The sequence below is a fragment of the Coptis chinensis genome, chromosome 1, assembly GCF_015680905.1.
Source record: "Coptis chinensis isolate HL-2020 chromosome 1, ASM1568090v1, whole genome shotgun sequence".
NCBI lineage: Eukaryota > Viridiplantae > Streptophyta > Magnoliopsida > Ranunculales > Ranunculaceae > Coptis > Coptis chinensis.
The window spans coordinates 358,433-384,997 of NC_141456.1; the positions used below are offsets into that span (position 1 = coordinate 358,433).

At 36.6% G+C, this 26,565-nt stretch overlaps 2 protein-coding genes and 1 pseudogene across 6 annotated transcripts; 2 read left to right on the forward strand and 1 right to left on the reverse strand.

Moving 5' to 3' along the window:
* Positions 1-11,121: 11,121 nt before the first annotated feature.
* LOC147521032 (protein RGF1 INDUCIBLE TRANSCRIPTION FACTOR 1-like) lies at positions 11,122-13,487 on the reverse strand. 4 transcript variants are annotated; one of them, XR_015193685.1, is made up of 4 exons: positions 12,616-13,487; positions 11,922-12,065; positions 11,641-11,832; positions 11,122-11,526 (listed from the first exon to the last, which is right to left on the reverse strand). XR_015193685.1 is itself a non-coding variant. In XM_086558510.1 (4 exons), the coding sequence occupies exons 1-4, from the start codon at positions 12,976-12,978 to the stop codon at positions 11,257-11,259; spliced, it is 687 nt and encodes a 228-aa protein (XP_086414636.1). In that variant the 5' UTR covers positions 12,979-13,478; the 3' UTR covers positions 11,122-11,256. The 4 variants fall into 4 exon arrangements, 3 of the variants coding, with proteins under 3 accessions (XP_086414636.1, XP_086414630.1, XP_086414643.1); XM_086558510.1 differs by lacking the exon at positions 11,641-11,832 and having other exon boundaries at positions 12,616-12,885; positions 12,976-13,478; XM_086558504.1 differs by lacking the exon at positions 11,641-11,832 and having other exon boundaries at positions 12,616-13,478.
* An 821-nt stretch (positions 13,488-14,308) lies between these two features.
* Positions 14,309-21,493, forward strand: LOC147521033 (putative serine/threonine-protein kinase WNK7; annotated as a pseudogene).
* Positions 21,494-23,285: 1,792 nt separating this feature from the next.
* Positions 23,286-26,490, forward strand: LOC147521034 (actin-interacting protein 1-2-like). Of its 2 annotated transcripts, XM_086570691.1 has the most exons (7): positions 23,286-23,734; positions 23,818-23,979; positions 24,077-24,263; positions 24,371-24,793; positions 24,990-25,391; positions 25,817-26,110; positions 26,197-26,490. In XM_086570691.1, the coding sequence occupies exons 1-6, from the start codon at positions 23,343-23,345 to the stop codon at positions 26,072-26,074; spliced, it is 1,824 nt and encodes a 607-aa protein (XP_086426817.1). In that variant the 5' UTR covers positions 23,286-23,342; the 3' UTR covers positions 26,075-26,110; positions 26,197-26,490. The 2 variants fall into 2 exon arrangements, with proteins under 2 accessions (XP_086426817.1, XP_086426169.1); XM_086570043.1 differs by having other exon boundaries at positions 23,302-23,734; positions 25,817-26,490.
* Positions 26,491-26,565: the final 75 nt, after the last annotated feature.

A 26,565-nucleotide genomic window follows, 5' to 3' on the forward strand; every position in this document is an offset into this window, starting at 1 on the left:
CCCCCAAACAAAAGCATGCTTTGTCCTCAAAGCATTTAAATAAAGAGGGTAGGAAAAATACCATTGAAGCGGCGTGAAATTCGGGAACATCTGCAAAACAAAGTTAGAACGTGCTAATATAGGAAATAAAAGCGACACAACTCTATAAGAGTTCTACCCATTATGGGGTTAACATAATTAAATTGCTTGGGACATAAGCGGACACTAACGAGAACTAAAACTTACCTCCACTCCGTTGTTATTAAAATCATCTTAGTCATCCTCTACTTCTATAAAGAAGTGGGGGTTCCTTCCAGCGATCTGCCATGCTATGATAATTTGCCGGGCTTCCGCCATTTATCATCTATGGTTGCTAACCTATTAAGTGCCACTTGGTCGATGGGGTGTAGGGTGCAACTTTGGTGAGGTTAGTATCCGCCACCCATGCCAAGTCATTGCGCGGAAAGATCGAATAATACTATTGGTGGGTCGCACCGTGTCTACCTTAATCCATCCGTGAAACGCGTGTACAAAAAACAGGAAAGAAACATAGCATAATACGTGAAATTAGAACAGGCATAAGAAGGTACTTATGCCTCATGGGATGGGGCTCGTGCTAAACTAGACATCAAAGTCACGGGAAGGTCATAGAACCGGCGTCCATTGGCTAAAGCAAGGAAAACGCTGCAAGTGGCGTCATTCACGCGGAAAAAAAAGCCATTCCCCTAAAATGTTTAGCATAATCCAAAACATAACAGTTCCTATGTTCATGGACCCGGGGCTACCAAGACAACGTTATAGTCCCCTTGGTCCTCAATCTGGGAAAATGCACGCCCCAAAGCCTCGTGCAAAGACTTCATAAGTATAGACATGCATATTATCGACCCAATAGCACCATGGGTCTTGTATCTCGGCCGGGCATAGCAAGTCCAAGAACAAATGCTAGCAAGAACACGGTAATTTCCATTGGTTCATCGTCAATGGTGATGGAGAACACTTGTTCTCCATCCGGTCTCTCAAAGAAAATGCAGTTATTATAAAAATAAGATGCAAGTCTTTGGAGAATAAAGTTCACCCGGTCTTACCATAAGAGGTTCCCAGCCAACGTATGTGATCACCTCACAAACCAAGCACCGTAAGTAGTGCTTTGGAACAAATCTTCGAAAGACTGTTCGGTATTATTATTATGGGAGATGTCATCTCAAAACTACGTTCGGAATAGCTGCAAAAAATCCACCCAAGACTGTAACGCGAAAAACTAGAATTTTTCTGGTCCGAGAAGTCGAGGCGCTGGGCGCTCTTTGTATTTTTGAATTCCGGTAACTTAAGCGGGCTGGTCGCTATTTTGACTTAAATTTTCGGCGAAGAAAGCAAATTTTTCGACGAGGTGTAGTAGGCGCTCCCGAAGTCTTGTTTTGTGAAAATGGAGACGAAACGTGGGAATCACGGGTGTGAAGGGTGAGTGATGGATTTTAGGTGTAGTGTGAGTTGTGAGGATAGATTGTATCCAGTTTATATAGGTTTAAAGTTGCTAGAATGGATCGGAAAGTTGCCAAAAACTAATTACGGCGGTTCAGAAATCCTAAATTTTCCAAACTTCAAAACGGAAACAACTCATATCCCGGATTCTAATTCAAACCCATTATCTCTTATTTGGATTTTATGATGAATATGCCTATTTAGTGTAGATTTCATCCTACAATGATTCTCAATCATAGATATGCCTAAACGGCCATATTTTCACCTTACTCCGCAGTAAATTCTAACACTAGGGTTTTTTTTTATAAAAAATACAGCTTGAAATGATAAAACCACCCCCAAACAAGTTGGGAAGGTGGGGTCAAAATGAAACAAGCACACAAACTGAAAATAACCCCTTATATTAAAATTTTCATTCGGAGGTCCTTTCACTTACAAAATTCAAATTACGAGAATAAAAATTACATTACAATAAAAAACAAAAAAATAAATAAAACAACAACTTATAAAACAAAATAACTACCACTATCACTCCTCATCCTCTCTAAACTCCTCGCCGGTGGTGGGCGGCCGAGGGCACGATCTCTAGTGGTGGCTCACGGGCTCCGAAGGTCCAAAGCAGAATCGTCCTTCGTCGACGGCGCTCATGCCCTCGTAGATTGTGTCCTCGAGGCGAGTCTGTATGAGGTGGGAAGCGTGCTAGCATATCCACTCTAAATCGGGGCTTCCATCTCATCCAAGCGCTTTGCTCCCATCTCTCATCCTCCCTCCTCACGGGTGCGGATCTCCGAAGTTGTGATGAATGGTCGCCTGTCGAGTCCGGAGGTCCGCACAGAGTGTTGAGTGAGCAGCGATGCCCCTATGAAGCATAGTCATGCGCCAAAGACATCAGAACACACCTCGGAAGGCATCCGTATCAAAAGCAAGTCCCATCCTCCTCTCATCCTCCTCCGAATCATCCCCGCTGTCCCCCCTCCTCTTCTTCTTCCTCTCTATCCTCGACCCTCCTCCATACTTGTTGGGCACACTCCCTATAGATACGGGGTTCACGGTGCGGGGTAATGTAAATCCTCCCGGATGCGGGGAGTTGCTTTCATCTTCGAAGATGATCTTAGTAATAAGCACGGGGAGAGGTGCCAAAGACCTTCCAACCCCCCTAATAATGTTAACAAAAAAACTCCGGGATGCGAAATCATACTTACGCTCTGAGAGTACCCATAGGGCGATGGAGGCGTCGGGGCCGATGTCAATTGACCTTGTCCTTGCCTAGGACATTCCGACCAATCCAGCGGTAGTAGTTGGTTGGTCTGAGGATGCTGGCGAACCTGATAGGAGTTTGGATTGTAACTCCCATTGATGACGATGCGCCCATCAACGGCTCTACCCCGTCAAAACCGGGGATCCCGTAAAAGTGGCATCAGATTGATTCTAGGCGGAATGCCTAGAATCTCGGCCAACAGAGCCGTGAGTCAACTCCGCTTCTCTTCTTCCCCGACCATCACAAAAATCCTACTCCCCCAACTCCACAGTGTTGTAGAATCGTCGGACCAAGTCTTCGTGGTAGAAGTCTTGATTCGAAAGTACCGAACTATTCCAGTCTCTACTAGCCATTTCGTCACCGTAAAACGGTAGCGAAATGGTCGGCGATGAAACTTGCTCGGTATGATTACGTTGAGCCATCTAGTGTTTGGAATGGGTGAGGGTCTAAATATGATGTGGTGGTGGTGGATTAGCTTGACCGACCTAAAGAACAGTGGTGGTGATGGAGTGGTGGCGGCGCAGCACCAATTTTTTTGATTTTTTCGGTGGTTTTTCTTGGGTTAAATTGGTGGAGTTTGTTTTGATTGGTGTTTGAAGTCGATTGGGGTTGGGATTTGATTTTTGGCGTGGGTTGTTTTTAGTTTTCTTTTTATTTGATTTTTGTTTTAGGTTTAAGCTTTAAGCTTGGCGTTAATGGCGGTGGAAGATGAAGAACGCGATGAACTGTTCGTGAGAAGGTAAGAGCGCGAGCGCGCTCTCCATGGGCGCGGGTGGGCGCGGGTTGGGCCCAAGCCCAAAATCGAAATTTTTGATTTTTTCGATTTTTTTTGCGAATTTCAAATCAAAATTCCCACTTCGTTACCGGTCCGATTTTTGCGAATGAGATATGGAAATGATCAGGAGAGAATTTCCTATCCAATGATCCATAAAACACTCTATTCCGACTTCAGATGACATACGTGATAGTGGAAAACGCCTCGAAATGCGTGCATAACGTAAGTTATGCTAACGAATGAAATCTAAATTAATAGATTATGTCAATCCGAATCGTAATACAATAAAACGGCCTAAGCAACTCTAATGGGACATAAAACATTTTAGTACGGAAACACGAACACCCCACCCCCAAACAAATTTTTACAACGAAGCTTAGAAAATTTGTTTTTAGCGATGGTCTTTTAAAGTCGATTCGAGACTTCCTAGATTACTATGTTTATTTTTATTTTTTTTTTTTTATTTTATTTTTAGAAGGAAAAACAATAAGCAATAAAGACATAATTCACACCATAGAGAAACATGACTCAAAAATCCGAGAAAAACATGCAAGAGTGGAAAACGCGTGAACTATGTGAACCGTGGACTTAGGATCCGGTACTTCAGCCACACACTCCATAGGGAGGGGGGCGGTTACCTTAATGGTGCACTCACCAATATATTGGAATGAAAGGAAATGCACCAACACAGAAATTTGAGTCGTTTATAGTCGGATACTCAAGACTTTATCTAAAACATATGTATGAACATCCAGTTGATCATATATCAACAACCGAAATAGTTGTGGATCATTCCATAAATAAATATCCTGAGAAAACATATCCAAACACAATCAAACACCAATTTTCCTATGACTCAACCTAGTGATATGAAAGGGAAGTCGGATTACCCTATTGTGTAACCTATCATGCACCTTCTTTTTAATTTTTGAATGAGTGGGTGTTCTAGTAAATAAGTGTGGAAAAGTGAATGGTTGTGGAGGATATGGTGGATATGGATAAGTTTTAGAAAGACAGACTGTGTGCAATGATGAGGATGTGGTTTTGGCACCTACTCATTCATTGTGTGTGTAGGGACTGTCTCAATTCTGAAAATGAAGGTGTCAAATAGTTTGTCCTTCGAAGTATCGTTTGCTAGGAGGATTTAAAAATTATGAAGCCTGGGGAGAAACAAAAGGATCGAGTGCAAACTCGAGATTCCTTTGAAAGGGTGGAAGGAGGGGAATCGAGGTGGATGTTGTGCAAGTTAGTTCTTGATAGGGATAGGGTGAAATTTCACTTCTCGAAAAACTCATCAAATTCCTCATCTAGATTGGTCATATCCACATTACTATGGTAGTCCTCTACATCTTTGAGAAAGTCATCTATCCCGGCCCTCATCAATAATATGTGTATCGACTAGTGTAGGAATGGAAATATTGGAGTCTGACTTTCCAAAGGAAAGAATTTTGGGCATATGACTATCGGGGAACGTGTTGTTGAAATAATCTCGAGCAAAGCTCTCGATCATGCTAACCTCTCCATCCATAGGCGAATCGAGATAACTGTGTCCTTGTTTTAAAAACATTGACTTCAAAAAGAAAGATGGCCAAAAGACATGGACATTGAACCATCCACGGCAATTAATGAAGCGCATTGGCGGTTGCGGGAAAGGGCATACTAAAATAATCGGACCGAGTCGTTAGTGACTTATCGAGGACTACAAAATCAAGCCCGGATAGTAGAAATCCTGAACTTTTACCAACACATTTTCGACTACACCCTTAGGATACTTAATAGACCGATCAGCTAATTGCAACGTCATTTTAGTGGGTTGCATCTTGTCTAGACCTATTTGTCTATACAAATAAAATGGGAGTAAGTTAACACTAGCCCCCGTGTCTAATAACGGTGGTCGATAGGAATCTCCTAAGGTGCATTATCTGATAGGGCGACCAGGGTCCTTGTACTTAACAATTCCATTATGTTCGGATAAGGTTGGGAATTGTTCGCTAAAAATCGTCTTTTGGTATATTTGTCTTACGCTAGTAGTACACAATTCCTTAAGAAACTTAGCATGGTGTGGTAGCTTTTTATAGCTTGAGGAAAGGAATGTTTATAGTTAGATTCTTGAAAACGTCCCTAATCTCCTCGTAAGTTGTATCTCTAGTTAACATGGCTAATTTTTGTGGAAACGGTGGTTTCGTCTATATTTAGCAATGGTATCACTGGATGTTTAACTGCGGGCTTTATGTTTCTTAGGTTGTGTTGTATGGCGGTACCTCTACGGTGGGTAGGCTCTTCAGTTTCTATTTCGGTATCTAGTAAAAGAAGCGGTGTAGGGGAGACTCTTGGTGGGGTAACTATAGGCATAGTTACCTTGTTATCAACCACTCTTGAGCGGAATCCAGAGGGTGATGGCATTTATCTCACCTACATTTTTATATTCATTACTAGTATTATCGGTGACCTCAAAGGCTGTGTTTGTTGTTTTAGGATTAGGTATTGCGTTACACGGAAACACACCTTTGGGTTGGGCTTTATCTTGAGCCAACCGTTGGGTTAAATTATTAACGGATTGTAGAAGCTTGTTGGTTAGATTGAGCCATGGTTTGGAAAAGTTTTTGGCTCACTTGTATGAAGGTGTCAAGACGATCCGGTTGGGTGGGTGTAGTGTTCACGGGTTGTTATTCTTTGGAACTATTTCCGTGAATTATTTATTAGTGGATTTTGATAGTTATTATTTACCTAACGATACCTCTATTAGCATTATAATTATTATAATTACCTTGACCTTGTGCTTGACCTTGTCGAGGTTGCACTTGGTTGTTATAATTATTAAAATTACCCCGACCACATCCTTGTCTTGGTGGGGCTTGGTTAAAGCTTTCGTTAGGCCTAACATATTGATTATTGTACCCTTGAGGTGTGACTTGTTGGTTATTTCTCCAACCGAAGTTGGGATTTTGTCTCGAGGCGTTAGGTTCACTATTAATGGAACAAGCCCTGTTCATAGGCTATAGGGCCGATGGGAATCGGGATGCTCGGGGACTCCAACGAAACTACATGGATTTGAATTTACATTCATAACGGGGATTGGCTTTTGTTGTACGTAAATGGCATCTACCTTTTTAGTGAGGATTCAATCGAGTTTTAAGCTCGGGATCCGATTTAACCTCAAACATACCTTGGTAGCCTTAAGCTGGAAGAAGAACTAGCGGGCGGGGATATCATCACTACCCCCGTTGTTATTTAAACTTAGTTTGATCCTCTAAAATTTATAAGCCTCAGAGGCTCCTTTACTTAAGAAACTACCCCATTCATTATGTCAAGGACTTCTTTATGGTGATGTTGAAGTCCTTTGAAAAGGCAACGAACTAACGTGTCTTTTGCTAAGTTATGGTGTGGACACTCTATAAGCGGTCGGTGAAAGCGATTCCAAGCCTCTGAAAATGATTCATGAGGATTTTGTCGAAAGAAATGAATCTTGGAAAGCATCTCATCCGTCTTTAGGGGTGGGTAAAATGTTCCATAAACAAATTTGAACAAGTTTAGCCCACGAGTCCACAAATTAGCGCTTTGGGCGGGCTTAACCAAGACGCCGCCTTATCGGGTAAGGTGAAAGGGAATACCCTTAATTTAATTTGTTCAACCAACCGTAGGATGGTGGAATGTTGTTAGGACTTGTTCAATCCTACGACATCTTTGGTAAGGTTTTTCATGGTCTAAACCATGAAACACGGGTAACAAATTAAAAATATTTGGAGGGATTCTGAAATCCCGTGGGTCTGCTAGAACGATGCAAGATTTGGGGCTATCGCTTCAAGGCTTTGTAGAAGTCCGAGAGAGGAGTCTCTCTTTCTTCCCCATTATATCGGTGGTGTGTGTGATATAGTAGCTAGAGGTGTAGTTTGTGGTATACTAGATAGACTTGTTTGTTGATGTTGTTGTGTATTTACGTTAGGTGTTTTGTTCGCCGGACCTTAATCTCATGCAAGGCTAAGTCGAGCTTAACTAAACATGCAACACTCCAAACAATTCGATGTACTAGTATAAACCTCTAACGGAGATCGAGGTGTGGAAGAAAGGAATACCTGATTCGTCCTTGCTTCGCTTATGAATAAGCGTCTTGTATGCAGCGTGTTCGAGTGTATATAAGAGAATAAAACACTGAAAAACTTGACAACTCGAAGTTCGAAACAACCGTGGAAATCCGAAATTTCAGCTAAAGGCCGGCATCTATATCTTGGCTGGCGCTTCTATGTAAATTCGAAAGTCCAAGAACTTAGCGAATTGTCGCTCTTTTAAGCGCTGGCTCGTATTGATCAAATTCCAAAGAACATAGCGGGTTAGGTTCTCTTTGAAGCGCTGGCCGGCCCGATTATATTTTCGCGGAATTTTTCCAAAACTGAAAAGCGGCAACCACGGTATGAATCAAACAAGGGTGGGTGGGTGAAATGGGACTTAAAATTACTAATTCTATTATGAAAACAATGCTAAAGTGCAACTAAGATATGGCATATTGATATTTGAAAAATATAAACTATGAATAGTCTACCTACGAAATGAACTATGAATTTACAACGTAAGTAAACTAAACTTATACTTTTACGTGCTTGAGTTATCAAAGATTTCTACTCTCAATCCTATGAGATATAGTGGAGTAGATAAGTTCGTTCCACTCCTAGTGCTCTAGCATGGATGTTTTCTAATCTAACTAGTCGTTTTCAAGTCTATGAGAGTTTTACGAAGGGAATTATACTACGATGCAACTACCCACAAGATGCAACTAGTCGATTATCTAAATAATTATGGGAAGGCTACGTTGATTCTATGATAAGGAGTTAGAGGGGATTGATTCCACCTTAACTCAACTTAATCCACTAACGACGAAATCGTCGTAATCCGAATTGAATCGCCAAGCAGAACAATTTAGTTATTCCTAATCCCTAATTATACATGGCATTTCTACCAATCATAACTAGCATGTGAACAATTAAACCCATTCTCATTGTGAACTAATCATTTCTAGAGTGGAATAGAAAATACGACGACTTCTACGATAATCGGACTCAAGCTTTCATCAAGGCTTCACAACCCCTCTAATGGAGGTTTAGCCTTGAATCATTCATTCAATCATTTCCATTTAGATTAAAACTAAACATAATATAAAGCATTGAAATTTACTTAATTTAACAATAATGAAATCTAATTTAATGACTAAATTGAAATAAGGACATGAATTGAAATTAGATCTAGAATTGGATTTGACAAAAATCGAAATTGATAAGAAATACTACTTTATTGATCTAATTAATTTGAAGAACAAGATCCAAAGGTTTAATCTAATAAGGGATTTGAAACTAATTAAAGAAAACAATTAAATCTAGATCTAGAAGCTATTTTAATGGCTACTTTCTATTCTAAGCTATCTACCCTAATTCTCTACTATTTAATCTACCATTAACAAAGAATTAAGCTTTTGTTTTTATACATTCAGATCCAAAATCGTGCATGGGCTTGGAGCCATGGTTTGGGCCGAGAATCGGGCCAAAACCCAATTCTTTCAAATTCAAAAAGGCCTCTTCAGCTGCAGTTGGCTTCCACAGACTTTTCGTCCACTTCTGCTCCTCTGATTGGGTCAAGGCTTGGACCATTGCAAAGCTCTTTCCGAGCCGGTCGTTTTGACATAAGGTAGGCCTCAATCCGAGGTCCGAGTCCAAAAATATGGCATTCGAAGTTCTCGCGACTTTTGCTCCTTTATCTCGCTAAAGTGGCACATTTCTGCATAATGGACTTTGAAGCTCGAAATGCATAAAACACTTAATCAGTATTAACTCTTACTTATTATTCACATAATTGGTCTAACAGTATGATTATTAAGGGGTTAAAACTACAGTTTTGGGCTCTTATCAGTGTCATTGCTTTGGCAAGTAAAATAGTTAACATATTGGATTGTGGTGATCAAATATATAATTTTGTGCTTCTACCGCAGAACACAACTCCAAGTGTCATATTACTTGCTGGGAGCATTTGCCAACTTGAAGCGGTATGCAGTTCATGTGGCTTTTTCCCTTCTCTTCTAGCCAGTATATCTTTGTCATTTTTTCTCTTACCCATGTAAATCGTCATTTTATTTAATTTGCTACCATGTATTTGAGATACACAAGAAAGATTTTCTTTAAATATTCAAATTTTTTGTTATGTCTACGTTCTCCATCACATGTCATCATGTCAACAAATGTTGCGAAATACCAGAGCCAAAGTCCTCAGTCAAATAGAAACAATTACTCAAAACCACCTCACCAGTTCACGACTTCATGCTCAATGAGCGTTCCCAAAAAGCTTTTAATTTATTGTCCAGCATGCAGTCAAGCGAAAAAAAAGACTATGTGAGTAACTCCATATTAAATACTATGCCATTGTAACTCTATTTTGGATGATTGATTAACAAACCAAATGACTCAACTTTTGGAGGGTATGTCCCATTCTTCCAATTCAATACCTATGGTTGCATATTACCTATTTACCTAAGATTTGGATATTGGTTTCAGTGCATAACTTTACATAGATGCTTTTGATGCACTAACATTTTATCTTTGTCATTTGCAACGTGCACTTGCTAGGATGAGCTACGTACTCAAAGTACATGTGATTTGGAGCTATACTTATAAGTTGATTGCTTACGTATGTCTGGAAATCAAATAGGCATAGAGTTCTATTCAATTCAAATTTTAAACGGCTGCCAGTGTGTATGCTCAGGCATAATGTCAATTGTAAGTGTGTTCACCCAAATTATGTTTATACTCATCCTTCAGTTTTGTTTGACATCGCGTGCATAACACGTGCATCTTGCTAATAATAGATAAAGAATTTGATTTTTTATATGAATGGAAAAAAGAATAAACACGTAAAATAAAAATAATAATAATACAAATGAAATAAAATTTAAATACATAAAAATATCAAATTAACATTACTCATCCAAATACTATAAGTTTTAGATTCGGTACCAAAACACGACTCTAAATAAGATACTACTAATTACCAACCATAATCGCATAATCAAATACTACAAATAAGTTAATAACTTTAAAATTCCCAATTATTAATAGTCTAAAGCAAAATAAAACTGTCTCAATGAATCAATCTAACGCCCACTCTTCAAAAAGCTAAACTCCAAAATTCCTTTTTCTTCTCGCGTTTTCTTTTAGATTAAAAAAAAAAGTTTTAATAAAGTTTTAAAAAGAAGATTTTCAAAATCTTGGGTTTTAAACGTTTTTTAAGTTTAAAACACATTTTTTTGAAAAACCCGGATGTTAAATTGGAACAAGAAGCCTTGCTAATAGCTCGGGTTTTAAACGCATTTTTTTCAAAAAAAACACCAAATTTGGTGACAAACTAACAGCAGTAAAAAGAGTACATTAACATTTTGTAAATCTAAATATCTACAATCTGACAAACCTATTTCTCTGTAAAGTTCATTTCACAAATAAATTGAAAAAGATACAAATGCAAGAATAACATGCGTGCCAATGCATAACATATAGCATTGATTAATCCAAATACGACAGATGCAAATTTATAGTATTTTTCACTTTCGTAGTTTGTTTACTCGCGAAATTGTATATTTGTATTGTGCAAGCTGATCTCCAAAATGATTGACTATATTAGAAAACCCTTTTTATTGGTATTAGAAATATATGAAATTGTTACAGGATGAAACGATGAATTGAGACTAATAAAAGAATGAAAATATTTCCCAAAAATGGAAGAAAAGATTGTTTCAGAAGTATGGAGCTCTACAAGGCCGATAACCTTTTCTCGTACTAAATCGATGTTTTGGCCTTAAAGAAGCTGGATTATTCAAGTAGTGATCAGGAGAGTGGCTTCCCTTTCTCCACTCTGCCTCTGCGTGATGAGAGTCCGATGAATCATCTTTGCCATATGATTCTGACTCCTGGTTTTCATTTGGGAAGAGCCGACGCAACTCTTGTTTTGGGGCTGGAAAGAGAGCATCAGTTTCATCGCTTTCATCATTCATACTCACTGCCAGCTGCAAACGATTTGTCAAAAGCCAAGTTACTATGGTAACCATACAAATATCTTTTACGCCAATCTATGACTAAATTTGTGGGTTTTAAAATCTGGTTCGAGGGTGCAAGCATACATGCGAATTGATTTCAGACAAAATATTGGTGACCTGCATAACACAAGCCGGGCAATTTTTGTATTCGTATAACTGACTAGTGTAGAATGACAGCACAATATTGGCGCTGCAACGAAACGGCTTGTTAGAAATGCAATTAAAACATGTTCAACTATCCAATGGTGTCTGTGAGTCTGTGTATTGAAGTGAAACCTACAATGACAGAAGAGAAAGCAGTTTATAACTTGAGCTTAGATGAAATGCAGTTATATTCCATCATATATAAACAACAAGTGTAATACCTTGCAGGCGATAGAACAATATCGATTTGGCTCCGCTAAACTTCTCTCACATCGCACACAGGATGGACCCTCATTTGCTTTCAAAGGTTTAGCTACCAAGCGAGAATTCAAAAATACAACCCTTGAACCATTGTTTATATATTGCTGACAAAAAAAAAATAAAGCAAAATCAGATGAAACCTAAATGTTATTTAGTAAAAGCACATGAGAGGCACTAATTCGGATTGCAATTTAACATGCAAAAGCTCAGTTATGGAGTTTGTATATTGTGGTGCGCTAGTATAGCAACTCTCTTTAGAAAGGCAGTTCAAAATTAGCATCAATACCATCTAATCAAATAAGAAAGGCAGTTCATATCTCAATTTAGGACCCAATCATCCCAAATTAAGAAATTTTGAAAATGATGGAAAAAGAGAAACAGAATTTGCAACCAAACTAATCAAATATTCACAAACCACAATACAAAGGAAAATTGCCTAATTAAGAAGTTACTTGTTTAAGAACGTGATCAATCAATCAAGTACCTAAAAATACCAGTCACGAAAACAAATTAGAAATAAAATCATTAATCATAATAATTTAATCTAAATGCATGACAAATTATGCCAATCACCAAAAAACTATAATTAATTATACAAACTCACAATGATCAAATACATATATAAATCAAGCTTGAAAATTAAAAAGAACCAACCTGAATTTTAGAGCAATTGAAGAACTCATTCATATCTTTAATTCTAACAACATCATGATAAACATATTTCCGTATCTGCAAAACATTATGAAGGGAATGTGTTTTTGAAGAAACACATGCTTGACATAGACATTCTTTACAATTTATACAAAACATATTCAACTCATTCTTCTTCAACTCTTGGTGATCATAACATGCTCCAAAATACTTCTTCTCCAATAACACTCTCAACCAGTCTATAACCTCTGCTTGGTAACTCTTGAAACCAACCTGAAAAACCATAATTCAATCAAATTATATTAACAACGCTTCATTTCTTTAGTGGAATTTGAAGAGAATTGAGTTTAAGTTAAGGCCCACCATTTCTTTTATTGGTAAAAAATCAAGAAAGTTTTTTGGAAGTGAGAAAAGTGAACTTATATAGCTGGGTGAATTTTTTTTTTAGTAAGCCACGAACATGAGTTATTGCAGCCGTCGGATTATATCGGTGATGAAAAGGAACGTGGGCCGTTGATTAAGTGCGTGGAGAATTTTAAAACCCTAAATTAAGGAGAAGATTTGATTACAAATTGGAGAATGTTTCTTATTGAGTGACACGTTGGGTGTGACAGCTAATCACGTTGTTTCGCGCTCTTTTTCGACCGGGATTTTAGGAATCTTTACAGAGCAGCCTTTTTATCTTCTTTGGTGGCGCCGTATTACTGTTCAGACTTCAGACTCCCAAAAAAGCGAAAAGTCCACAAAATTTCTTCCAAAATTGCGTCGGTTATTCTTAGAATACGTAAATTACCCTTGAAAGCCATGTTGTTTTTCTGGAAAGTTTGCTTGTTACGGGCTTTGTGGCCCGTTTGTGATCTTTGGTCGATGCACTTTGCTTTTCAACATCTAAAAACATATGGATTGTTCTTACAGTTATTGATTCAATTCACAGTGCTACTTAGTAGTAGGGCAGGGATCGGATTGGGTTCTGGTCTCCGAATCTGAATAGTTTTATAATATCTGAACTCGAATCTGAACCCGATTATATCCGAAATTTAATATCCAAACCCGACTGAATCCGACTAACCCGATCGGATAACACTAAAAACTCAAAAATAATCCAAAAAATATATCCGAACCCGACTTGAATAAGTAAACGGATATAAAAATCGACCCGAATCCGAACTATTCGGATTCGGGTCAAACCCGACTCGATTCTCTGCCCTACTTAGTAGCAATGTTCGTGATTCCGAACGAAACTTCGGAATTCCGCCCAATATTTCGGTTTTTAAAAAAACCGGAATTCGAAATATAAAGTTGAAATATTGATTATTCCGAAATCAGTTGAAATTCCGAATATGATAGGAGTCGAAATTTGATGAATTTTGGTTTTTAGATTTGTCAGAATTTCAAGAATTCGAAATCCCGAACTATGCTTAGTAGACAGTGGGCCCACATATCCAAGAACGGAGCCAGGAATTTGACCTAAAGGGGGCCAGTGTATACACATAATCAAAATACACCATGTTATACAGGGACAACCGGACGGAGCCAAAAATCTGATCTAGAGGGAGAGTGCTTATACTATTTCAAAAAATGAAATAGCATGAAGCGTGTTTACCGCTTTGACCATGTAATTAACAAGGGATAACAAAACGTATTAATAGATGAAGTAAAACATTCATATTATGAACATACCCCATGGATCTCGAAAATGAACAATCAAGGCAGACTAGGAGAAAGGTAAGCAAAGACTTGGCCACTTTAAGCTCCCCAGAATCACTTATATAGACTGTTTTAAGAGGTATGTTTCATATATTACGTGCACTCTGAGCTATATTCTCACTTTGCAAGGATTTTCTGCTCGACTTAATTGTGTGTTACTTGACTTACTTCTATTCTCGGGTCCCGTCCATTTATATTATCTAAGAGTAGATTAATGATAAAACACTTTGGTTTGATATGACACTCCTACACCTATTATAAGAAGACTATGATGTGGCTTCACGTTTAAAAAACATAGTCAAAAAGTTTAAGGGGGCGGTAGTAAAATACAGAGATTGCGTTTAATCTCCTTGCTTAAAAAACCGGTACATTAAAACCCCCTCAAATCCTAACCACTCACAAAACCTCCCTGTTTTTTTAAAATAATAAGTCGACAAAAATACCCCCTACTTAATCCACCCTTTGAACCCGTGAATCCTTATATTTTCTCTCTTCCTTCTCTTTAGCTTTTTAGATCTAAAATTTCTTCTCCTACAAATCTAAATTCACATAGTTAAGATGGCAAAACAAAAGAAAAAAATGGTTGAATCACCAACAAAAACTATGAAAGCAACAAAAGAGAAAATGAAGAACTCTACAATCTCGAAAAAAGCTGGAAAAAAAAAAAAAAATCAAACTTTCAAGTTCTAGAAGAGATGGAGATGAAATTGAGAAGATGACTGCTCCAAAAACTTCGGCGAACAAACCAAATCCGGTGAGAATCTTCAACCTTTAATCATATTTCTATAAATTTGTATGAAAAAAAATAAATTTTCATATGCTTGTAAATACGAATTTACATTTGTTTAGTGATTTTACTATGTATTTTCTAGTTTTCATAGTTTTGCAATTTCATTATGCATTTTTATGTTTGTGTAGTAGTTATACTATGCATTTTTATATTTTCGTAATAGTTTTTACTCTGCATTATTAATTTTTACTATGTTTGTTTTTTCATGTTTGTGTAATGTGTGGTGATAGTTTTACTCTGCATTTTTAAATTTGCGTAGTAGTTTTACTATGCATTCTTAAATTTACATAGTAGCTTTATTCTGCATTTTCATGTTTATGTTGTAGTTTTACTATGTATTTTTAAATTTGCGTAATAGTTTTACTATGCATTCTTAAATTTGCATAGTAACTTTACTTTGCATTTTCATATTAGTGGACACTAGTAGGCTAGCAATGACTTAGGTCTTAGACTAGTAAGGCTACAAACGAAACTCCGATCCACTATGTTCCAGTCCAAATCCTCTCTCTCTCTCTCAATCGATCGATCGAGCGAGAACCCTACAATTTCAAGCCTCGTCTACTCCAATTTCTAGTGAGATATCCACCAAAACGAGTTCTCTTTTGGGAGGGGTACTATGAAGTCCACAATTTCAAGTTTAGTTTTCGATGTTTGTAGAAGTCTTGGAATGAAATACTATGAAGTCTTTTACTCTCTCTCTATTTCCCGACACCACCATAAACCCTCGCCTCTCTTTACTTTCTCTCTATTTCCCGACACCACCATAAACTCTATTTACTCTCTTTTTATTTCCCAACAAAAGATTACTCAAATCTTTTGAAATGAAAAAACTTACAATGTACTTATTTTTCTTACTGTTTATGGTAGATTATTAATTGGTACGTGTTCTTCCACCTCCCCAAGGAAGTGGTGAAGCTAATTGGATGTTCTCCACCAAAGTGTCTATATTTCCTATAATTTGCATGGGTAAGCATCTTTCATGTAATTTAATTACTGAAGTTGAATGGGTAGTCTGTGGTTAGACTGCATTCTTATATTTGCAAACTAAATTCACAAAATCTCTCAAGATGTAGTCTGTGGTTACTTCTGCATTCTTATATTTTCAGCGTAGTAGTTTTAGTCTTGAAGTTGGATGTGTAGTCCATGGGTTACTCTGCATTCTTATATTTGCATAGTAGTTTTAGTCTTGAAGTTGAATGTGTAGTAGCGTGGTTAGTCTGCATTCTTATATTTGCAGACTAAATTTACAAAATCTCTGAAGATGTAGTATGTGGTTACTCTGCATTCTTATACATTTACATAGTTTTGGTATTTTTTTCAATCAATTGAATGCAACAAGAGAGGGTGGTGGAATCTATTAGACTTTAACAAAAGGTAAAAATACCCAAAAACAAATTGTGTAGGCGTCGGGAGCTAAGGTTGCTAGATGTGGATTTGTTGAAAGATATCAAAGTTGGAGCATGCCCACAACAAGGAGCATCGTAAGAACTTCACTTCTCGAACTTAAATGTCTTTTTAATCTCTTATCTCTTATTTGAAAATTCTTTTTGGCATTTTCAGTTCAGTTAATGGATTATTCATCATTATGTTAAAAAATGCTATAATATGTGGAAAAACTATGCAAGATATAGCGGTAGAAGATGCGAGACAATTGAGGGTTGACGACATATGAGATTGTATCAAATTAATCAACAAGAAAAATGGGATCCAAAAAATAAGAATGCAAGAAATGAAGAGAGTTTGATTTTCCGTTTATTTCTAGTTGATTACGTTGTGTCTATTTGTGGTAAAATATTGGAACCATTCTAACTTGGGAGTGTTCGATTATGATGTACTATTACTGTTAATGTGTTGGAGTTGTTTAGTATTCATGTTATGCATATTCAGTCTTTGCTGAATTATACTTTTTTGTATAATTACTTTGCCAAAACATTTTATTATGATGGATGAAATGTTTATAGCTTTTCTGGAAATATTATGTGTACAGAGTCCCTTTCTCTATCAAGTTAAGCACCAATATAATTATCTATATTTGTGAATCCAAAATTACTTGAAAAATCACTTTTTGTCATAATAACATACTTCATTATGGTAGTTATTAAGAAGCTATTTATTGTCGTCGCAAACATATAATCTCCAAACAACCGATCACCATTTCATCCTCTATCGCTAAATTGGATAGCAAAGCTAGCTTAAACATCTACTAGTTGATGCTATGTAAATTTAACTAGTATTTGATTTATATATATTGACTATGTAAAAATACATTTACATAGTTTCGCAATGGGAGTAATCCAGAAAATTAAAAAAATTACTATGTAAATTTAAGTTTTCATAGGTCAAGTTACTATGTAAATATAGATTTACATATATAATGACTATGTAAACATACATTTACATATATTATCAGTGTCACGACGCTAATTTAATTTCCAAAATTTACTATGTAAATTTAAGTTTTCATAGCTTTAGTGACTATGCAAATATAGTTTTACATATATTTGCGTATGTAAAACTAAAGTTCAATTAAAACCTTAGGCATCACACATTCGCACCCCACCAAAACTCACACTAGACTCCATTCATAGTCCATACCAGCCCATCAAAAGACATAACACCTTTGATACAAACACAACTACAAGTCATAACCAAGATCTTTACGAGAAATATCTTCACACATTAACATTCTCGAACCCTATTTCACTTCGGACTTCTTGACTTATTCCTTGAGAACATTTTGAATAACAGTTAAAACTCCATTTTCCATACTAGCTTTCACTTCATCAACCTTAGCATTTTCAGGCAACCTAAACCTCCTCAAGAAACTTCCACTTTTCCTTTTCGACGATGCCAAAGTGTCATTTTTTTTTTTCTTTCTCTTTATTTCTCTCTCCACTTATCTCCTAACACCCTTCCTTCTTCTACTTCCACTTTCACTTCTTCTTTCTTGAATCCGGAAGATCCGATTTGAATATATGTGCTTTGACATTTCGGGTTTTTCTTTCCAAATAATCACAGTGTTCAGTTTGCTGGGTTGTCTTGTTTGAGCGAGGAAATGATAGTGATGATGAGTTGAATGGGAAGTTTTGGAAGGGGTCCCAAACATCAAGTGAGAATGGATTGTTTCTTCGACCACCAAGAAGCTTGGAATTAGAGACATTGTGGTTTTTTAGGCTTGCAAGGAACTTTGTTTTAGATATAAAGAGTGTTTGAATTGAGATTACTTGACGATGAATTAATGGGATTTGAGGTGGGGTTTTTATAGAGAGTTGTGAGGAGCAGTTCAATTAGAAATCGGTGTGTTCTTTGTGTCATTGTTGATTAAAAATGGCGAGAATAAAACCCCAAAAAAACAGAGTTGTGTCTTTGGAAAAAAAAAAAAAGGTAAAAAGGGAATAGATTTTGTTTGGAATTTAAAAGTAGACCGAAATTTTATTACTTTAGCAAAAACAGGGAGTTTATTTCATAAAAGCTTAAAAATAGGGGGGTTTAATGGGTTGGGCCGACACGGGGGAGGTTTTGAGTAATGGGTTAGGAAGGCAGGGGTGTGAGCCACATTTCTTGTAGTAAAATATTTAAATTTATTTTGAGGGGGGACGGACATACTAATAATACATAGAACATATGGTTATTCAAAACCGTTGGGGGGGGCACATATATCTCACTAGCATCGATATTGTCCCCACTTAACCACCTTGAATTGGATCAAAGTGCGGGGTTTTTCAAAAATGTCTCAATGCTAGTTTACATATATCCACACTTTTATATTTAGTGGCTACTTCATCTCTTGGCGATGTCGGACTATTGATGTCGGGTCCAGACACCCCAACAATCTCTCCCTTAGAACGACATCCATTGGATCAATTACACGTGAGCTCTACCTAAATCGCACATGAGGTAACAATCATGGCTAGACCCTTATTGGATTTTACGCCTTGAGTTTGCATGCAACATGCAAGCAATCACTCCATCAGCTTCTTGCCTCGTAGGGTTGCGGCGGTTAGTCTAACCAACCCTGGGTCGAGCTCTGATACCACTTGTTAAGGGGCATTCATATTTCATAGTCAAAAGTGAAATTATTAGATTTATGAAAGACAAACCACTGCAAAAACATTTACCAATGACGTTTTCATTAATCAAAAACGAAAGTTGGGGGATCAAAGACAACCAGATACCATCATAGCCTCAACCATAAACGATGTTGACCAGGGGATAGACAAATATTACTTATAAGACTATACTGGCCGGCACCTTATGAGAACTCAAAGTTGTTGGGTTCGAGAGGGAATATGGTCGCAAAGTTGAAACTTATGCATACAAATCTCACTAGCATCGATATTGTCCCCACCTAACCACCTTGGACTGGATCAAGGTATGAGGTTGTATGCATAAGTTTACATATTCCTCAGCAGGGATAAAAAAATCTCGATGTTAGTTTACATCGATGTTAGTTTACATAGATTCACACTTTTATACTTAGTGGTTGTTTTATATTTTGGCAATGTGGGACTATTAATGTCGGTTCACACACCCCAGCAGACAACTTACTATAAAAAAAACTTACTAGACAATTGTTTTGGTTGATCAATGCTGAATTCACAGAGAAAGTTAGGGTTCATGGTTACCCAATTACTTAGTTTGGGATTATAGCATTGATGTCTTGGAAATTTGCTTCAAAATGCCAACTAGCGTGAATGTGTGATGTTCAACTTCTATCCAGTTCCATGTTTTTTGTTCATAAATGATGCATGCAAACTTTTTCATAGCATTGCACATGTATTGAGAATTAAATTAGAACACAATATCGCTATTGAGTCATCCTCAAACTTATACATGCAACCAAGATAATGTTTTTGTATACTGGGCACAAAAAACTATTCAATATGCTTATGTTTTTTTTTTTCTAAAAAGTCAATTTGCCTAGCTAGGTTCCCTAGTGAAAATTTAGTTGGATCCAAAACTAGTTGAAACCAATAGACTTTTATCCTTTAAGACCCAATTCAAGATAGAGTCACTAATACATATTATGATGATGACTAGTATGGAAGCACGTTGTTTAACAACAAATCCATACTAATAACCACAACAAATCAAAATTATTATACAACAAAGTAATTTCAATGTTAAGCTCGTAAATTAGGTTCAAGTTCACACAACTTAAAGTTACGTACAACACACTTTTTCAAGCTTTGCACTTGAAATGAATGTTTAGTTGAAAAACCTTGTTTTCACTTACATTATTGTTGTTGTAGCAATCTTTAGCAACATACATTGATTAAGGATCAAAGATGGTTGTTTGTAATTCTCATAACTACCTAAAACAATTGACCATTCCGATGAAATAGAATAAAAAAATACGAAGATAACATTTGATAGTTGATAAGAAAATGATAGCTCAAAAAATATGTTCATATCGAAATTCTGACATTATTTGATATAAGATTGAATGAGAAGTTATATGTATATATTGCGCTAGAGAGGAATGTCATATTTGATTGAAGGGTGGTAGTATATATAGTTGAAGAAAATAATTGATAAAATACACCATAAGTTTGCCTCGGACAAAAAATATATATGGATTAACTAGTAACTTGAAAAAAAGTTATATCGCAAAACAAAACAAAAAACAAAAAATTTTGTTAAAGTGCATCTGTTATATTTGTATATAAGGCATTTGATGAAGTTGATGGCATTGAGGTGGCGTGGAACCAAGTTCTGCTTGACGAAGCTTTGCAATCGCCGCAGGATTTAGAAAGGCTTTACTCGGAAGTGGGAAGTGCATCTGTTGAAGACTTTGAAACATCAAAACATAATAAAATTTTATAACTATTGGTTAATTAGATGATAAGAAGAAGACTATTAATATCATTACCGAGTTGTTCACTTCGGGTAGCTTGAGACAGTATAGAAAGAAGCATAAGAAGGTTGATATTAAGGTTGTGAAAGGTTGGGCTAGACAGATTTTGAGAGGGCTCAACTATCTTCACAGCCAAAATCCGTCGATTATACATAGAGACCTGAAGTGCGGTAATATATTCATCAGTGGTAACCATAGAGAAGTCAAAATCGGGGACTTGGGGTTGGCAACTATAATGCAACAGGCTAATGCATGTAGCGTCATTGGGACTCTCTGAGTTCATGGTACCAGAACTCTACGATGAGGAGTACAATGAATTGGCTGATATATATTCATTTGGGATGTGCATGCTAGAGATGGTGACTTTTGAATGCCCTTATTGTGAATGTAGGAATTCAGCTCAGATATATAAGAAAGTTTCATCTGGAATAAAGCATGTTTCTCTCTTGAAGGTGAAGGATCCTGATGTGAAACACTTTATAGAGAAGTGTCTATTATTTCTAACGAGTTTGTTTTTAGAATTATAAGATTTACTATTCAGAAAGGAACTTGCGGTGTAGTTTGTTGTACGCTTGTCCTAATCATTTGTAAAATTCATTATCATTATGAATAAAATTTCCACTTCAAAAAAAAAAAAAATAAAAACATGGTGTATCATTTGACTAGTAGTTTGTATTGAAATAAAATGATAATATATATATGATAAACACGGTGTATCATAAAATGATGATATATATATATATATATACCGAAATAAAATGGTGATCTCGGACACACCCATAAAAATACTCCCGTACCCCATAACTAACTAAGTTTTTGCCATACCCCAATGACCGCTTCAATCCAATAATATCTCCCAAATTAATTTGAGATATTTCCAATAGGGATAAAGAAAGAGAAAAAACAAAAAAACAATAGACCCATTCCAAAATGAAACAACAAATAAAAAAAAAATTTGAAAGTAATACTCAAGAACTTGAAGAATCTTTGTGTTACTGCAGCACACTGTACAATAAGAGAACTTCTAACAAAGGTAAAAGAATGCCCAAAAAACAAATTGTCTTTTTCCATTTTCTAGAAGTTGCTTCAAATTTGATATTATTTTTTCTTATTACAATTACGTCTTCTTCATCATTGTATAAGGGTTAAAGGAGTTTAGTAGAAATATATCAAATTGAAAATTTCTCAAGCGAAAAATGAGAAAAACAACAAGGAGCTGCAATGAGGAAAAAATGCATTAATGGCTGATGGGTGAGAGGAGGAGGAAGACTTATTTGTTTTATCAAATTTTACAATTTTACCCTTTCTAATTCCTTTCGTAAGGGCGAAAAAAAGTGATAGAAAAAAAAGGAAAATAAGTGCGAAGGGTTTGTGTTTGCTGGAAGGATAAACACTTGTTTTGTTTTGTTTTGGATATACTTAATAAAATAAATGGTAATTTAGAAACTTAAATGTGTCTTAAACAATTTTATTTATTTATTTAAAAGTTGGGGGTGGGTGTGTCCAAAATCACCCAAATAAAATGCATCACGTGAATTATGTATAAATTCTCAATTCTATTTCAACGACTGATCTTGGACACACTCATACCCCATAACTAGCTAAAGTTGTTGTCATACCCCAACAACCGCCTTCAATCCAACAATATCTCCCAAATTAATTTGAAGTATTTCAAATAGGGGCAAAAAATAAAAAATAAAAAATAAAATACACACACACACACACATTTTTTTTCCAGCAATCTTCTTATTCTCCTATTCGTCAAAATTTGATTTTGATTTTTTTTTCTTCTTTATCTTCATTAGGTTGGTATTCATCCCCATTACTTTTATATAATTAATTCAAATCAATTGCATGTTTATTAGCGAGAGAAATGTTACTAAAGAAGAGATTATTGGAGAAGAAATAAAGATAATATATATTTTTTATAGAAGAAGAATAACATATTTTTGTTTTTTTTTTCCAGTTACATGTGACAAACTTAGAGTAGCTAGGGTTTAATATTAGGTCCTTAATAGTCCCACGATGTATATATTATAATGAATGAATTGTTTTGTCTTGAATACGCCTAATAAAAAAAACAGACAATTTTATTTATTTATTTTAAAATTGGGATAAATGAGTGTTTTCATAGGTTGTGTCGAAGATCACCCGTTTTAACATTAGTGAGATTAGCATTAAAAATATACTTTCAAGTTTTCAACCTTGTTAAGAAAAACCAATTAGAAATTATCAGTTATATTGACGCGGCCTAAAAAGTCGGTCCAAGCCATGTCCTTTACTTATATAAACAAACACGTGTCAACAAAAACGAGAACTAAAAACAGCTACGACCTGCATCTCTTTGACAACAACTTATTAAACTCAAATAAAAAAATGGGAGAGCTAATAGAAACATACGCATGCGTACCATCAACAGAAAGAGGACGAGGAATATTAATATCAGGAGATCCAAAAACAAATTCAATACTTTACTGTAACGGTCGATCTGTAATAATTCGTTATTTAGACAAACCAACTCAAGTTTCAATTTACGGTGAACATGCTTATCAAGTTACTGTTGCTAGATTTTCACCTAATGGTGAATGGGTTGCATCGGCTGACGTGTCAGGGATGGTTAGAATATGGGGGTTGAATAATGACCATGTTTTGAAAAATGAGTTTCGGGTTTTGTCTGGTAGGATTGATGATTTACAATGGTCATTTGATGGTCAACGGATTGTTGCTTCTGGTGATGGAAAGGGTAAATCTTTCGTTCGGGCTTTCATGTGAGTTGTTATTGTTTGATGTTTATTATCATGCTATAATGTATAGGCACTATTGATTATGATTTTTTTTTTTTTTTTTGTAGGTGGGATTCGGGGACAAATGTTGGGGAGTTTGATGGTCATTCCAGGAGAGTATTGAGTTGTGCTTTTAAGCCAACTAGACCGTTTCGAATTGTTACATGTGGTGAAGATTTTTTGGTGAATTTCTATGAAGGACCACCGTTCAAATTCAAGTTGTCTCATAGGTAATTTTTTGGTGAATTTCTATTATCATTGTCATGTGTTTACAATTTGTATCTTGTACCAAGATGAAAATGCTGTTTTTCTTTTTTGGACTTGCAGGGAGCACTCGAATTTTGTCAATTGTGTTAGATTTTCTCCAGATGGAAGTAAGTTCATCACTGTTAGCTCTGACAAAAAGGGGCTAGTATATGATGGAAAGACTGGAGAAAAGATCGGGGAGTTCTCGTCTGAGGATGGCCACAAAGGTAGCATATATGCTCTAAGTTGGAGTCCTGATAGTAAACAGGTATGCCAATATGCCATAGCAGCATTAGCAGTACTGAGTTTCTATCTATTAGTTGGCGTTTTGTACTGTCCAAATGTCTAATCCGAAGTGGTTATCGATCATTTTAGGTATTGACTGTTTCTGCTGATAAGTCTGCAAAAGTTTGGGAGATCAGTGAAGATGGCAATGGGAAGGTGAAGAAAACACTGGAATTCCCTAGTTCAGGTGGAGTCGAAGACATGCTGGTCGGATGTCTTTGGCAGAATGATCATCTTGTCACTGTTTCTCTTGGTGGGACAATCACTGTTTTCTCAGCAAGTGATCTAGATAAATCTCCGTTGTCATTTTCTGGGCATTTGAAAAGTGTCAGTGCATTAGCTGTGCTCCCAGGTAGCCCGAAAATCATCTTGTCTAGCAGCTATGATGGTGTAATAGTAAGATGGATTCAGGGAATTGGATATAATGGTAAATTCGAGAGGAAAGATAATACACAAATAAAATGCTTTTCTGCTTCAGAACAAGAGATCATTACATCTGGATTTGACAATAAGGTGACTCAATGTTTTCTGTTATTTTACTATTTGCGTACTATTTCTACAAGACTGTTTTTGCTTTCGTTCATATGTCAATGACTTGATGGGGTTCAATTGACAAAATACTATTTCTTGCACTCGTGTTTAGTATAATTATTGTACGCATTTGTATATATTGTTTGTAATTTTTCATTCTCTCCATTTAAAAACCCAGGTAAGAAAGATCCCTCTGCATGGGGATCAATGTGGAGAAGCCGAACTCGTTGATATTGGCACTCAACCAAAGGACTTGAGCATTCTTTCTCCTGAATTTGCTTTAGTTTCAACTGATTCAGGAGTTGTGATTCTTCATGGATCAAAAATTGTGTCAACCATCAACCTTGGCTATTCTGTGACGGCATCTGCAATTGCACCTGATGGAAGTGAAGCAGTTGTCGGTGCGCAGGATGGCAAACTGCACATATATTCCATTTCAGGCGACACACTTACAGAGGAGGCAGTGCTTGAGAAGCATCGAGGCCCAATTAGTGTCATACGCTACTCCCCAGATGCTTCTATGTTTGCTTCAGGAGATCTCAATCGAGAAGCCGTTGTATGGGATCGGGTTACACGAGAGGTACTCTAATCATCTTTGCTGTTTCCATCCTCCATTTTATCTCCATCTCTGTTCTATGTAATATCGGAAGTGGCATCTTCATTCTTGACATTAACATATGCGAGCCTTCGCAAACACCCTATGCCTATAAGTTACTATATGTTATAAATATCTAAAGTCTGATAGCCTTTTAAAATACTCTGCTCTTTACGCATCCCTTGGTTTAATCACTTAATCTGAACAACGTAAATTATATTGTAACACGATAATTAAGTATATGACTACCTTATTGAGACTAAATAAGAACCAATTGGTTAATATGAAAAAATCATCTGTATTATAGTGTATTCAAGCAATAGAATTGTTCTAATAGGTCTTATGTTTAAAAAGAAAGCCTTCTCAATTGTCCTGAACCCGTGTGCTATTGTTATACTTTTCTTTTCCAGGTGAAGCTTAAAAACATGCTGTACCACACAGCTCGTATAAACTGTCTTGCTTGGTCTCCTGATAACACCATGGTGGCTACTGGCTCACTAGACACGTGCGTGATCATATACGAAATTAGTAAGCCAGCATCCAGTCGGATAACCATAAAGGGTGCTCACCTGGGTGGCGTGTATGGGTTGGCTTTTACTGATGAGTGTAGTGTGGTGAGTTCGGGTGAAGATGCATGTCTTCGTGTTTGGAAAATAACTCCACAGTGACGGATATGATATTGACAATCATTAAGGAGACTAGAGGTTAGAAGTAAGAGCTTTGGTAATCTTGCAGTGTTATATGAGGTTTTTGTTTGGTAAGGTTTGTCACACACTTGCTTTGGAAACAGAACCAGGAAAAGAATGCGAGGAAAAGAACAAGAAACAATCCGCTCCCAGTGGGATCTGTCCATTTTGTGTTCAGCTTGTGTTTTGACTGTAAGGGTGACTTGTTTGTGATGTGATGTGATTTTCAAGCATTAGTTTCTTTAGACAGCAGTTTCTCTTGTTGATGGTCTTACTGCGATGATGTTGGCAAAAACCGTCTAAGAATGGTTTTTCTGTGTGTGAACGGTTCTGGAGTCAAGTGAGGTGTTGAACAGAGCGTGCTGCATGAATATAAGTATTATGAGTATTGCTCGCAAGTGATTGCTGGAGGGTAAAAGACAGTTTTTTTATCTGATCTGTCATCCAAAATGTTTACTTGTTATAAGAGCATC

What these genes read in the sequence shown, in the direction of transcription:
- LOC147521032 (XM_086558504.1), bottom strand. Translation starts at nt 12,897, where the DNA reads ATGGTTTTTCAGGTTGGTTTCAAGAGTTACCAAGCAGAGGTTATAGAC. An exon ending in TCAATTGCTCTAAAATTCAG is followed by an intron (nt 12,066 to 12,615) that starts GTTGGTTCTTTT and finishes TTTTTTTGTCAG; the next exon opens with CAATATATAAACAATGGTTC. An exon ending in ATTGTTCTATCGCCTGCAAG is followed by an intron (nt 11,527 to 11,921) that starts GTATTACACTTG and finishes AATCGTTTGCAG; the next exon opens with CTGGCAGTGAGTATGAATGA.
- LOC147521034 (XM_086570691.1), top strand. Translation starts at nt 23,343, where the DNA reads ATGGGAGAGCTAATAGAAACATACGCATGCGTACCATCAACAGAAAGA. An exon ending in GGAGTCCTGATAGTAAACAG is followed by an intron (nt 24,264 to 24,370) that starts GTATGCCAATAT and finishes CGATCATTTTAG; the next exon opens with GTATTGACTGTTTCTGCTGA. An exon ending in GGGATCGGGTTACACGAGAG is followed by an intron (nt 25,392 to 25,816) that starts GTACTCTAATCA and finishes TTTCTTTTCCAG; the next exon opens with GTGAAGCTTAAAAACATGCT.